This window comes from Eumetopias jubatus, unplaced genomic scaffold, assembly GCF_037043125.1.
Source record: "Eumetopias jubatus isolate StellerSeaLion01/CBP00866 unplaced genomic scaffold, mEumJub1_p1.0 scaffold_1, whole genome shotgun sequence".
Classification (NCBI taxonomy): Eukaryota; Metazoa; Chordata; class Mammalia; order Carnivora; family Otariidae; genus Eumetopias; species Eumetopias jubatus.
Genome location: NW_028274807.1, coordinates 119,137,435 through 119,151,510, shown reverse-complemented (window position 1 = coordinate 119,151,510; position 14,076 = coordinate 119,137,435). Strand labels below are relative to the sequence as shown.

Genomic DNA, 14,076 nt, shown 5'->3' with positions numbered 1-14,076 from the left:
TTGAGGGTGTTAGAAACGAATCTAGAAGAGATAAACTAGGATACAGATACATAATGCTATGCAGAAAATGATCACTGCCACGAAAAGGTACAAATAAGAACCTTCGTCTGTGAGAGAAAGAGACACATGGATGAGGCAACATTTGGAAGGGCAGGGGGAAAGTCACTCCTAGAGGGCTGGTGGGAAAAGTGGCTCAGTGTGGCTGGAGCTACAGGGAGTTAGGTAGCCTGGGCCCAGTCTCAACCCTGAGCACTTGCCTGAGAAATCTGAACTTTATTTTCTGGTTGTTTATAGCACTCTTTGTGACCTGTAGTGTCGCTTGTTTGCTGGGTGAAGGGAATGAATGAAGCCATTGATGTTTTTTTGAGTAGACCAAGTGGCAAACTCCAATTTTTGCTTTAGGAAGATTAATTTAAGTGGTATGTGTAGGAGGAATGAGAGAGATGAGAGATCTATTATAAGCGTTCCAGTCAAGAGCATGAGATAACATTTACTGTGCTAATCCTACTACGTGCCCCGGATTCTACTAGATGCTTCACACACATACTTTCAGTAATTATTTCATCCTGATAGAACTTTGAAGAAGGAAGAAGAAATATAGCATTCCCATTTTATTGTTAAGAAACGGGTTCAGAAAGGTTGAGGAATGGGGCGCCTGGGTGGCTCAGTCGTTAAGCGTCTGCCTTCGGCTCGGGTCATGATCCCAGGGTCCTGGGATGGAGCCCCACGTCGGGCTCCCTGCTCTGCGGGAAGCCTGCTTCTCCCTCTCCCGCTCCCCCTGCTTGTGTTCCCTCTCTCGCTGTGTCTCTCTGTGTCAAATAAATAAATAAAATCTTTAAAAAACAAGAAAAAGGTTGAGGAATTTGCTCAATGCCACTCTTGTAAAAGTGGTCGAACTAAGCTCCAACGTAAGTCCTTCTGCCTCATAAGCTCATGCCTTTTTAAAAACAAAAAACAGAGGCGCCTGGGCGGCTCAGTCGTTAAGCATCTGCCTTTGGCTCAGGGCATGATCCCAGGGTTTTGGGTTAGAGCCCCGCTGCAGCATCAGGCTCCCTGCTCAGCAGGAAGCCTGCTTCTCCCTCTCCCACTCCCCCTACTTGTGTTCCCTCTCTCGCTGTCTCTCTGTCAAATAAATAAATAAAATCTTTAAAAAAAACAACAAAAAATGAACAACAAAAAAAAACCCCATAACATGTTGACACTACTCAAGTAAGGATGAATTTAACAAGTACAATGACAGGGAATGGAAAGAAAAGAAAGAAAAGCGATTTTGGCAGAATCAGAAGTGTGTGGCAGTTGAAAACAGTATAGGGGCAAGGGATTATAAAAAGAGTCTGAGTCTCTAGCCCAGGTAACAGACCATGGCTGTGAACTCAGATTTGCAAAGGAAGATAGGGAGTTCAGTTTGGGACTTCTTGTTGACATGACAGCAAAACATCCAAATAAGAGGAGGTAGGTTCACTTTCTCCAACAAGTGTGCAAGTCACGCAGCGGTCCCCCACAGCACACATGGAAACGGCAGTGTCACTCCTCAGCGACAGACACAGACTAAGGCCGTTCTTCCTGGCTGTCCGGTCTTTGCACAAGTGACTTCTCCTCCTGGCACATTTGTGCCTCTCCCCGCTGACCTTCAGTTCACTCCTCAGTGCATTTCCCAGGAAGGCCTTCCCTGACTCTCCAGTTTCCTCATCTAAGGGCTTTTCTCTATGCCTCTGTCCTTTTCTCTAGTGCCTCTGTGTCTCTGCCAGACTGAGCGGCTGGAGGAGGGCTGGGGCTCTCTGAGGCTATCATTAAGTCTGACCCTCAAAAAGTATTTGTTGACAGACTGAATAATTCCTATTGTTGCCCTGGAAAACAACTACCCTGCCCTATTAAGTCACAGTTTCTTTCCTCTTAGGGCAGTGCAGTTAACAACCTCAAGACCAGGAAATCATCTTCCTCATCTCATACCAGGGTATTATTCATGCAGTTTACTCACTGTAAAGAGGTCCCTTGAAATAAAGCTAACAACTAGTCAAAGATTTACGAATGTCCTAGTGTCAATCAACTTTTTAGCAAGCCCACTGAGGGGGCGGGAGGGGATGGGACCCATCCTTCTTTGCTCTTTCTGTTTCCAAAATACACAAGGGATGGTAAGAGCTTCAGAATTTTTCCGTGGGAGGCTCTCCCGTGCTGCTCTCATGTTGTAATTGGGGGCTATGATCCTTTTTTTGAACCAGCTTTTGCAGAGCAGTGTTCTTACTTAAAGTGAAATTTTGTGTGTGTGGTGGTGTGGCTTGAGGGTAGGGAGCATGCAGATGTTATTTGGGGAATCTCTAATACACCTCTTGGCTCTTTTTCAATAAGGTAGTTGTGAGGTCCTCTCAACTGTCAAATTCCATTCTGTTTTCTTTCCACAGGGAGTTCCCTTGAGCGTTAGAAGCTGTGAAAGTCGGCTTGTGGTGGGGAGCCTAATTCCCAGAAGGATTTGGGGATCTCGAGAAGGCTGAGGTTTTCCCTCGTGAGGTTTCAGGGCTGCTCAGAGCCACGACTTGGAGCCGCACTTGGCTAGCGCCTGGGCTTTTATGGGGCAAAGAGCAGGAAAGCCAGGACTTCGGTTCGCGCCTGGGCGGCCCGGGTTCGGGGCGGCTGAGCGTGGGGGTGGGGGTGGGGCTGGGGGGGCGGACGGCAACTGCAGGGACCCGGGTGGGGCGGGGGCAGGACAGGGGCGGGGCGGGCGAGCCAGGCTGCGGCCCGGGGGCGGGGCCAGGCGCGCCGCTCGCCCCAGCCTAGGCCGCCGCTGGGCTCCGCCTCGCCGGCTACGCAGGCGGCGGGGCTGCGGCACGGGCCGGGCGGCACCATGGCGGCGGCGGCGCCTGCTGCTGCGGCGGCTTCTTCCGAGGCGCCGGTGGCGACTGCGACGGCTGAGCCCGGGGCCGGGGACGAGGACAGTCGAGAGGTCCGAGTGCTGCAGAGCCTGCGGGGCAAGATCTGTAAGCGGGGGCCGGGCTGGGGGACCCACCCGGCGGCCGACGGGGGCCGCCGCGGGGCTGAGGGGGCGGCGGGCGCGCGGGGGTGGTGGCGCCGAGCCGTGCTGGGATCGCGGGGCGGAGAGGGGACCTGGGCAGACGGGGTCCGGGGCCCGTGCCGGGGCCGGGGCGAGGCGCACGGGGAGGGCCGGCACGGGTGAGGCTGGAAGGGGGGTGTGTTGGGGGAGGCGTCGCCTCGACGGGACGGCGTGGGCTGGGGCTGCCCTTGTCCGGATGGAGTGGAGAGCCGGGAATTTGCGTGGAGGGGGCGCGCGGAGCAGCGCCGGCCTGAGGGGCTCGGCTTTGGGGCGCGGCCTGGACGTGGGGACGCCCCAGCCGGGGGCGTGAGCCGGGGGCGTGAGGAGTTTCCGGCCGCCCTGGGACGCAGGCCTCCGGGCGGTGCGGGCGCCGGGGAGCGGCCCCGAGGTGGGAGCGGAGCGGTAATTACGGGAGGCGCGGCCGGAGGAGGAGGAGGAGGAGGGGGAGGGCGGGGAAGTGGGGCTGGCCCGAGGGGAGGGGGCTGCCTGCTTCCTGGGCTCACGAGCCTGTTCGAGGTTGAAAAAGGCGCCCTGAGCTGGAGGAAACAGGCCGCCCTGGGACTCTGGTGACCGCCGCTCGGGGTTTTCGCCAGTGAGCGCGCCGGGAGGGGCTCGGGGCCGGACACCTGTACTTGCCCCACCTCGCTGCGCCGAAGACTTGGATCGAGAGACTTGTGTGACTGACAGGGACTTAAGACAGGATGTAGTGGCTTCCTGTGAGCAGGTCTCAAAACACAGTCATCCAGCCCGCCCTTAACCCACTTAATTCCTTTCCTTCTCATGCATTTAATTGTTACTTTTGTGAGCGATCCATATTAGTTGACTTAATACAAAATTTTTGCTCAGAAGCTCTGAGCTTTACAGTAGACCATTTGAATTCAGTCATTTGGACATTTGTTTTTAAAAAGTGACTCTGGGCGTCAGAGTTACAATTTTTTCACAGTAGTTTATTCGGAGGAAACGCCTTTTTTTTTTTTTTTTTGCTACTTGTAAGATATATCAATAAAACTTATTTTTGCTTTTGTAAGAAATCATCCTCATTTTCTTTATTCATTATTCTCAGAATGGAAATGTGCTTCATCTTTCAGGTAAATAACCCTTAGTAAGAGGAGTACTTTTTACTTTGTAAGAAGAAAATCTAATTGCATGGGCGCCTGGGTGGCTCAGTTGGTTAAGCGACTGCCTTCGGCTCAGGTCATGATCCTGGAATCCCGGGATCGAGTCCCGCATCGGGCTCCCTGCTCAGCAGAGAGTCTGCTTCTCCCTCTGACCCTCTTCCCTCTTGTGCTCTCTATCTCTCATTCTCTCTCAAATAAATAAATAAAATCTTTAAAAAAAAAAAGAAAATCTAATTGCAATAAAATGGCTAACAATGCTCTTTGGTGGCACAGGATGTAAAATTTTCCTCTTCCTGAATAGTGATATTATTAATTGAGCTAGGATTCTTCCCCTTTCCTCTTTTCAAGTTGCTCCCCTCTTCAAGTACTGAGATTTTATTAAATCTCAGAGGCAGACATGTTAAATTTTCTCATCTTTTTGTTCCCAGAAGTAGTCCTAGGCAACTTAAGATCATGAGTACAGTTCTCAAAACCTGGAAAATGATATCAAAGAAATAGATCTTGTCTATATCTAAGTTCCCAATATTAAAATTACTTTCTGGGGCGCCTGGGTGGCTCAGTCGGTTGAGTGTGGTTGAGTGTCTGCCTTCGGCTTGGGTCATGATCCCAGTGTCCTTGGATCGAGCCCCACATTGGGCTCCCTGCTCAGCAGGAAGCCTGCTTCTCCCTCTCCCACTCCCCCTGCTTGTGTTCCTGCCCTCGGTATCTCTCTCTGTGTCAAATAAATAAATAAAATCTTAAAAAAATAAAATAAAATTACTTCCTAGGGTATAAAATCTTCAAATTTCAGATTAAGTCTTATATTTAATATTTACATATATCTAATTTAACATTTGGGAAAGCTATAAATGGGCCAGAGTTCCCCCCCTTGGTCTAATTTTCCAAATTTTACCACTTTTACATTTTAGTGTCACTTGATGCTAGGCACTGTTCATTGGAGTCTCACTGATTTATAGAGCTGCAGGTTATACCATGGAACTACCCTACATAAATCTTGGAATTGAGAGTTAGGGTTAGGCTCTTCCCAGAAGGACTTAGCTGCCCTGCACCTTCACCTGCGCCATAACAAAGATATCACAATAGGAGATATCACTGTGAGTGAAACTCATACCTACAAATACAAAAACACAACTTTGTTTTTGTGCCTTAGAACAACCCCACTACCCAGATTTGGAGATTGATCATCCAGTTGCTGGGAATGATATTACCACTTTAACCATAGTCGGGGTATCGTATTTGTTATTTCAGTCTATTTCTTGCTTTTGGAATTGCTCGGCTTATAGCTCAGATCACTTACCTGCTTTTTAGAAAAAGTGTATTAGGATACTTATATATGAAGCTTCTTTGCATCTCCCTCTCCATTTCTTTGCCCTTCTTTTGGCTGGTATAATCCAGAGTTGGTTGACCTTCAGAACCCTGTGAAGACCTGCTGTTTTCTGTTTCCCTGAAACTGACGTGTGGGTTTTACAGGGTGGGGGCTGGAGGGCTGGAGGAGTCATTAGCAGGTGCTAAAGTCACAGAAATGGGATGGTGGTGATTCTGACAATGAAGATACTAAGCAGCTTGAGGGTGTGGATAACCATGTCAGCTTTCCTTTTCATCATACTGGGAGACCTCAGAGGATAGCCTGATAGTACCCACTAGACTGGATATGTGCTGGCAGATTTCAGACTGCTGTTTCAGAGCCTCTAACCTGGAGAGTTAGAGCTCCATAGGACTCAAAGTGAGCCTCAAAGGAACGTCTTTTTTCCTAGACCTGGGTAGGACCCTTCAACTCCAAATGCTACCAGCAAAAAGTGAGGACAGATTAGATTTACATATCTTTAAAGTTCTAGAGTTAATAGTCTACAACCTTCTTTAGGGGTTTCATTCCAGTATTTGTTAATTTTCTCATATCCTTCACAAGGTGAAATAACCAGATTGACAGATTGGAAACCCATTTTGTGGTCAGTTTCAATCAACTAACATTAGCAAATCCAGTGTTGCTGATAATATTTTGTCTTCTATGCTGATCTCAATTCCCTGAAGTCGTTTTAGTGCCCTAGGAAACCATGGCCACAAATGGTCAGCTTCCCTAATATTCAAGAGGCAGGCATGGTTATTGAAGTCCTAGAGTTGTCATATGAACCCTTGATAAAGGAAATTAAGGTACTACAGACTCCATCCTTTGGTGTGAACTGCCTTGCAGTGAGTGGCAGGTATGCTTAGTACCTGGAGCACTTTTGCATTGCCCCCCCCCCCCCCCCCCCCCCCCCCCCGCCGCAAGCTAAAGAGAGGGGTTGGAGCTTTCTTGTTTGTACTTTCCAAGCTTCATGCTGTTATTTTATGTCTTTTTGGTTACCGCTTTTTGTTAAGTTTGCTCTCATCTAATCTGCTTGTAATCAGAACGTAAGAATGTTGCTGAAAGAGCTCATGCCAGCTTGTTCCTGGGTGTACCTGCTCAGGGGAGACCAGAATCTGAGGCTTGGTCTCCTCAGATTGGTAAGGGAGCCAAATCTGAGGATTTTTGTGAATATCGAGATGTGCAGTACAGTGTGAGATCTGTGGGATCATGATGTGTCCCAGAACTCACTTGGTCTCCTTGGTATCTCTAGACCGAATGATGTAGGGCTCTTTGGCAAAGTAGAATCTGTGGGGTCTGGTTAAGTGCTTGAGTTTGGAGGCTTGGTCAGGTTAGTCACCTGGATTTGAATCTTCTCTTAATTTTTTGTACCTCTATTCTTTTTAATTTTATTTATTTATTTTAGAGAGAGAGTGCCCATGTGCAGAAACCAAGAGTCAGATGCTTAACTAGTGACTGAGCTACCCAGGCGTCCCTGTGCCTCTGTATTCTTGTGTGTATAATGGGTATAATAAAAATACTTATCTCACAGGATTGACTTGAGAATTAAATAAATCCCCTTCTCCAGTCATTTCTCCCCTGCTCCCCCAGGAGCTTGGTCAGACATGGACCATCTTTTGGGAAGGTATAAATAGGAGATAAAAATTAATCTTTATCTGATGTTCTTGTCAACACTTAACCGGCATTTTCTGGTGTACAAAGCTGATTGAAATCAGAAGGACTGTGTTCTGTTACATACATTATTAGTTATTATTCACATGATTTTACGCAGCTCACTTACCTTTTGAGCTGATCTTACTCATCTTTAAAATGGGAATAATGCTTCATCACTAGCCATTTTGTACATGTTGTTCCCTCTGCCTGGAAGTGTCTTTCTCCTTTCCTCCACCCCATACGTATATCAGGGAACTCCTACACATCCTTCAAAAGTCTGACTTTTCAGATCACTTTCAAAGCTGCATGTGATCTGACCAAAGCCTTCTTTGGGGCGGGGCACCACCACCCCCATCCCTGGAGAGAAGATGTTAGGCCCTTGTACTTCTGGGGAGTTGTAATTCCCTGTCTTTATTCTAGCACATTTTATAAAAATTGTTTATTTTCCCCATTAGACTGCAAGCTCTTCCAGGGTAGAATTCATTTTTTTTTTCCTTTTAGCTATCCCATTGTCAGCATAATGCCTGGGACATAATAGCCCTTTAGAAAATGCCCTGCTTCTCACTATGTTATCCTGAGGAGGATTTGAAATACTAGATGTGAAACTGTTTTGTAAATTTTACAGATAAACTAGAAGATGATAGTATTGTTGAAAGAAAAACTACATGGGTCTGTGACAGGAAGTTCATCCCTTTCAAAATCACAGTGCCAATTGAGCTTATGTTTGAACTGATGCCAAAGTTGCCTCATTAGGAAAAGGATTAAAATTTTTAAATGCTGTGAGTGCTTATTATTAGGAGATTTGAATATTGTTACCTGACTGTACTCCATGAATATTGTTACTAATTGGTTCTGAGCCTGGAAAAGAAAAATCTCATAATCATACTTGATACAGTAAATGTTTTTATTTGTCATGGAAGGTTTGAATTTTTTGGTAGTGAGGTATAAATCAAGACATTTTATTGATCATGCAATAGAATTGAGAGGGAGAGATTAAAAAGAGTTTATTCATGCTAAGAATTTATTATTATTAGATATTTGAATTAGATGAGTTATTTAATAAATTAATAGAGGGAAGATTGCTAAAAGGTTTGTTCATCCTAAGAATTCATTATTGTCAAAAATTTGAAATGAGATGATGAGTTATTTAGGATGGAGGAAGAATTCATCTTTCAGATGGATAGAAATGAGAGAAAAGGGTTCTTTGTAGAAGTTCACAGAGCAGTCTGCTAATCATTTGCTCTGAGGAAGACAGGAGGTAAACCTCAATGAGTTCATAGAGTTGTTTTTTTGTTTTTTTTTTAACTTAGAATTCTTTGAATAGCTACTAAGAGACTGGAACTAATGTAGCTGAAATAAAACTGTTATTTTATCCTTTAATCTTAGATGCCAGTCCTATTTCCTTTTTAATATGCTTTATGAAATTATTTGACAATATCAGATTCCATGTTTTAGTTACTAATAAAGTTCTGTTCTCTTTTAAGAGCTGCTAACAGTTTTGTTGTATAGTCCTCAGTGTAAATTAAGACACTTCATGTATATTAAGAAATTTTTACAATAAAAAATTAAAAAAAAATTTTTATGGTTTGTCTTTGGTTTTGTATGTTATTTCAGTCATCAAAAATCAGTAGCTAAAATAATATGCTTTATAACATTATACCAATGTACATGTAAACATCAGTGAACAATAATTGACAAATTTGTTATTGTGGACTTGGTGCTAGGAATATCATTAATGACAGAATGACTTTGGGCAAATTCTTTTTTTTTTTTTAAGATTTTATTTATTTATTCATGAGAGACAGAGGGGGAGAGAGAGAGAGAGAGAAGCAGGCTCCCAAAGAGCAGGGAGCCCGATGCGGGACTCGATCCCAGGATCCTGGGATCATGACCTGAGCCGAAGGCAGACGCTTAACCATCTGAGCCACCCAGGCGCCCGACTTTGGGCAAATTCTTTAACTTTGCGAACTCCCTATTTTTTCACTTGTAAAATGAGAGGTTTGGATGTGGTCTTTAACATCCCTTCTAGCATTAAGTCTTAGTTGCTTTTTAAATTGAACCATTTGCTTTAAGACATTATATTAGATGCTTTTATTTTAATGCTTAAATGTTTTTCCTATGCCTATTTTGTATAAGATGCACTGCTTGAAATATTTTTCCAAGATTTATTAAGGTTGTTTAAATCTTTAAAAAAATTTTTCTGTGACTGTTAATTAATTTATTCAGCAGTACGTAATATCTGAGTGTCTGCTAGGGCATTAGCCCCTTGGACTGTGAATTGAGTGTAGGCTGTGAATGGGATGAAAAAGCTCTTACTAGTTTATCCTAAAGTCTTTATTAAACAACGGTTGCTTTTAGATATCTGTATTTTTTTTTTTTTAAGATTTAATTTATGTATTTGACAGAGACACAGCGAGACAGGGAACACAAGCAGGCGGAGTGGGAGAGGGAGAAGCCAGCTTCCCGCTGAGCAGGGAGCCCGATGCAGGGCTCCATCCCAGGACCCTGGGATCATGACCTGAGCTGAAGGCAGACCCTTAACGGCTGAGCCACCCAGGCACCCCAAGATATCTGTATTCTTAGAGAATTACTGAGGTTTAGAGCTGGAAGGTAGGGAACATATTGTGTCCCCTCGTTTTACAAATGAAGAACTTGACACTCAGATATTCAAGTGTTACACAGTTAATGCCTGTGCCTGTTGGGCACTAGTTCATTACTATCAAAGTTCTTTCCGAAATGCTAGGTAGAATGAATTTGTCATTAGTATGAATGTTGCAAATGTACTGCATTTAATACATGAGGATTGTATTGCCTGTGTAGTAATATATCCAGAAGTAGTAATACATTTTCACTCTGCCATCAATACACTCTCATCTGTTCCTTTTTTTCTTTAAGATTTTATTTATTTATTTGACAGAGAGCACAAGCAGGGGGAATGACAGAGAGGGAGAGGGAGAAGCAGACTCCCCGCTAAGCAAGGAACCCCATGTGGGCCTCAGTCCCAGGACCCTGAGATCGTGACCTGAGCTGAAGGCAGACGCTTAACCGACCCAGCCACTCAGGTGTCCCTTTTTAAGAACCTTGTGAAGTGGTTAGGATTAGTGATGAAACTGCTTGTGACCTAGATGGAGATTGAGCCTGGTTGTTTACCTATTTGTGTCATGCTATAACTCAGCTGTTTTCAGTCCTGACTACCCATCAGTGTCACCTGTGAACTTAAAAAATTCTGCTGCCCAGGCTGTGCTCCAGACCTACTGACTCAGAATTTCTGGGGTAGTACTTGGACATCTCTGGGTTTGAAACGTCCCATAGGGAGTGATAATGGACCCCTAGGATGGAGAACCTCTGCTTTTGCCAGTTGAACAGACTAGCCACAAACTACCCAAGTGTTAGCAACCTGCTATATGTGACCATTTATTTTTTATATATTTATTTACTTATTCATTCATTCATTCATGAGAGAAACAGAGTGTGCATGAGCATTGTGGGGGGAAGGGTGGGGGTAGAGAGAGAGGGAGAGAGAGAATCTTAAGCAGGCTCCACAGGGGGCTCAGTCTTAGCAACCCTGAGATGATGACCTGAGCTGAAATCAAGAGACGCTTAACCAGCTGAGCCACCTAGTAGCCCCTGTGTGTAACCATTGTAGAAAGTGTGGTGTGATCACAGGGAGGTTTTAATTAGTTTATTTAATTTATTTGATTTTTTTGAGATTTGTTTATTTATTTGATTAGATAATACAAATACCTGGTACAAAACTGAAAAGGTACAAAAGAGTATACATTTAAAAGTAAGTTTTCTTATTTCTGTTGCCTCTAGCCATTCCCTCTCCACAAGCAAGCGTTACCAGTTTTCTTGTGTATGCTTTACAGAGATTATTAAAGCATTTACAAACATAAATGTATTGGGTGCCTGGGTGGCTCAGTTGGTTAAGCAACTGCCTTCGGCTCAGGTCATGATCCTGGAGTCCCAGGATCGCATTGGGCTCCCTGCTCAGCAGGGAGTCTGCTTCTCCCTCTGACCCTTCCCTTCTCATGTGCTCTTTCCCTCTCATTCTCTCTCTCAAATAAATAAAATCTTTAAAAAAAACAAACGGGGCCTGGGTGGCTCAGTTGGTTAAGCGACTGCCTTCGGCTCAGGTCATGATCCTGGAGTCCCGGGATGGAGTCCCACATCAGGCTCCCTGCTCAGCAGGGAGTCTGCTTCTCTCTCTGACCCTCTTCCCTCTCATGCTATCTCTCATTCTCTGTCTCTCAAATAAATAAATAAAATCTTAAAAAAAATAACCTAACTTTAAAAAAACAAACACATAAATGTATGAGTATTAATCTTGCTTTCTCACCAACATACAAACTAGCAAAATATATACATTGTTTGCATCTTGTTTTTTTAACACTTAGCAATAGTAGCATGAAGATTTGTGGTTCCATATGTATGGGGAGCTGCCTCTTTTTTTTTTAACCGTTGCTTAATATTGCATCATCTGGATATACCACAGTTTATTTAACCAGTCCCCTATTGATGGACATATAGGTTGTTTCCAGTTTTTGCTATTACAAACAGTACTGCAATAAATAACCTTGTTGTTATGTCATTTTTGATATGAGCACATGTGTCTATCTGTAGGATAAATTCCTACATGTTAAATTGATGAATTGGTATGTGTATTTTTATTTTGGAAAGACAGTGAATGCCAAATTGCTTTCCACAGAAACTATAGCAATTTTTGCTCCCACTAGCAATGATTGAATGCTTGTTTATTTGCCACATAGTGTGTATTTTAAAACTTCTTGATCTTTACTGGTCTGATGGAAAGGAACATCTGATTTGTAGTTTTAATTTGCACTTCTAAATGAGTTGAGGATCTCTTCATATTTTTAAGAGCCATTTTTATTTCCATTTTTTTGGTGAACCTGTTTGTCCTTTTTTCCTGTTAGATTATCAGTCTTACTGATTTGTGGGAATGCTTTATGCAGTAAGGAAGCTAGCTATTTTTTTAGTGGAAAGATGTTTAAAATTTAGATGCTTTGGCTGATGCCTGCATTTATTCTTGAGAAGTTGATTGTGAGATCCAGTGAGGACAGTTTGTTGGTTTCGTCTGCTTATATAATTTCTGATGTTAGAAGAGAGATAGAAAAAGAACTTTTTGAGGAAAGATAAGCGAGGATTTATAAACAGGAGTTAAGAGACAAATAGTAGATTGTAAGGATATTTACAGTAAATCCTATTGACAAAAAGAAAACACTTGTATAACACTTATTCTTTGTCAGGTATTGTTTTAAAGCCCTTGAGGCATATTAAATTTTATTTATTTTTTTGAAAGAGAGAGTAAGAGTAAGAGAGCGAGGCGAGCACAAGCCGGAGAGAGAGGGAGAGGGAGAAGCAGACTCTCTGCTGAGCAGGGAGCCTGACGTGGGGCTCAATTCCAGGACCCTGGGATCATGACCTGAGCTGAAGGCAGATGCTTAACCGACTGAGCCACCCAGGTGCCCCAGCACATTAAATAATTTAATCCTCATGGTAACTCTATAACATTTATTATCCACATTTTACAGGTGGGGAAATTGAGGCACAGGATAGCTAAACTAAGTAACTTGACCAAGATCAGACAGCTAGTGAGCGGTGGAGCTGTCATTCACACTGGGCCGACTGGCTCTAGAGTCCATCCTGTTGCTTCTAACCTATGTGCCGTACTATCTCTGTACTTGTTGGTGTCCAGAATATATAAAAACTTCATACAGATTTTATTTTTTTTAATTTTTTTTTTAAAGATTTTATTTATTTGAGAGAGAATGAGAGATAGCACGAGAGGGAAGAGGGTCAGAGGGAGAAGCAGACTCCTTGCTGAGCAGGGAGCCCGATGTGGGACTCGATCCCGGGACTCCAGGATCATGACCTGAGCCGAAGGCAGTCGCTTAACCAACTGAGCCACCCAGGCGCCCCATACAGATTTTAAAAAGGAAAGGGCATTAGAAAAATAAGATATGAATAGACATTTCACAGAAAGAGATAAAAAAGGCCAGTAAACATAAGAAAATCCTGGTAAGATTTAATAAAAATTAATCAGAGGAATGAAAATTTTTAAAAGCTATCCGTTTGTGAAAAAAAAGCTTGTTAATTTCAGTATTTGGTGGGGATTTAGGAAAATAGGTAACTTTTCTCTCTCGTTGTTAAATGGGTAAAGCAGTGTTGGAGAGCATTTTGGCAAGATCTGTTAAAAATCTAAATGTATATTCCCTGTGCATTTCTACCCTACAGAAACACTTCGACATTTGCAAAAGAGGCATATATAAAGGTGTTTAATGTTGCCTTATTGGTGAAAGAAACAGAGACAACTTTTCCATTAGGAAAAATGGCTAAATAATATGTTAATATAAATATTCCATAGCAGCTAACAAGGATGAGGTGTGTCCAGAGTATGAAAGGAAAGAACTTAGAGACATATTGTTGAGTTAAAGGAGCAAGTTATTAGAATGGTGTGTGTTTTATCTTTTCTACATGTATGTGGGAAGACACACAAAGAGATTTGAAAGGAGCCTGAGTGGTGGACAAAGTGAATTAGCCTTGTTTATAATGGTTTAATTTTCTATAGAGTATGTATGTATTAGCTGTGTTATGAAATATGACTTTATATAAAAGTATTTGATACAATTTTAGTCCAAGCTGTCTTGCTCTACTGTTGAAGACTATCGTATCTGCAGAAGTAAGGGTAGCCAAATGTTAGGCTTGGTAACATTTTAAATGCCCCTGAAAGTAAAGTCACCTTTTCTGTGAAGTTTTTTGGTTACCTTTTATTTTTATAGAATTTCAACAAAAATTTGTAGGAGCAATATAGTGAAATCCCATATACTTTGCCTGTTTTTACCAATTGTTTGTGTTAAAAAAGTTGACTTTTTAAAAAATTCAATGTTTTGTTTCAG

At 43.1% G+C, this 14,076-nt stretch overlaps 1 protein-coding gene across 2 annotated transcripts in view; it reads left to right on the top strand.

Annotated features, from left to right (window-relative positions):
• Positions 1–2,807: 2,807 nt before the first annotated feature.
• The window catches only part of RASA2 (RAS p21 protein activator 2), a 121,934-nt gene continuing 110,665 nt past the window's right edge, over positions 2,808–14,076 (top strand). For both annotated transcript variants that reach the window (XM_028099244.2, XM_028099243.2), the window contains exon 1: positions 2,808–2,972. In XM_028099244.2, coding sequence (XP_027955045.1) covers positions 2,840–2,972 — 133 coding nt within the window. In that variant the 5' untranslated portion in view covers positions 2,808–2,839. The remainder of the gene's footprint in view (positions 2,973–14,076) is intronic.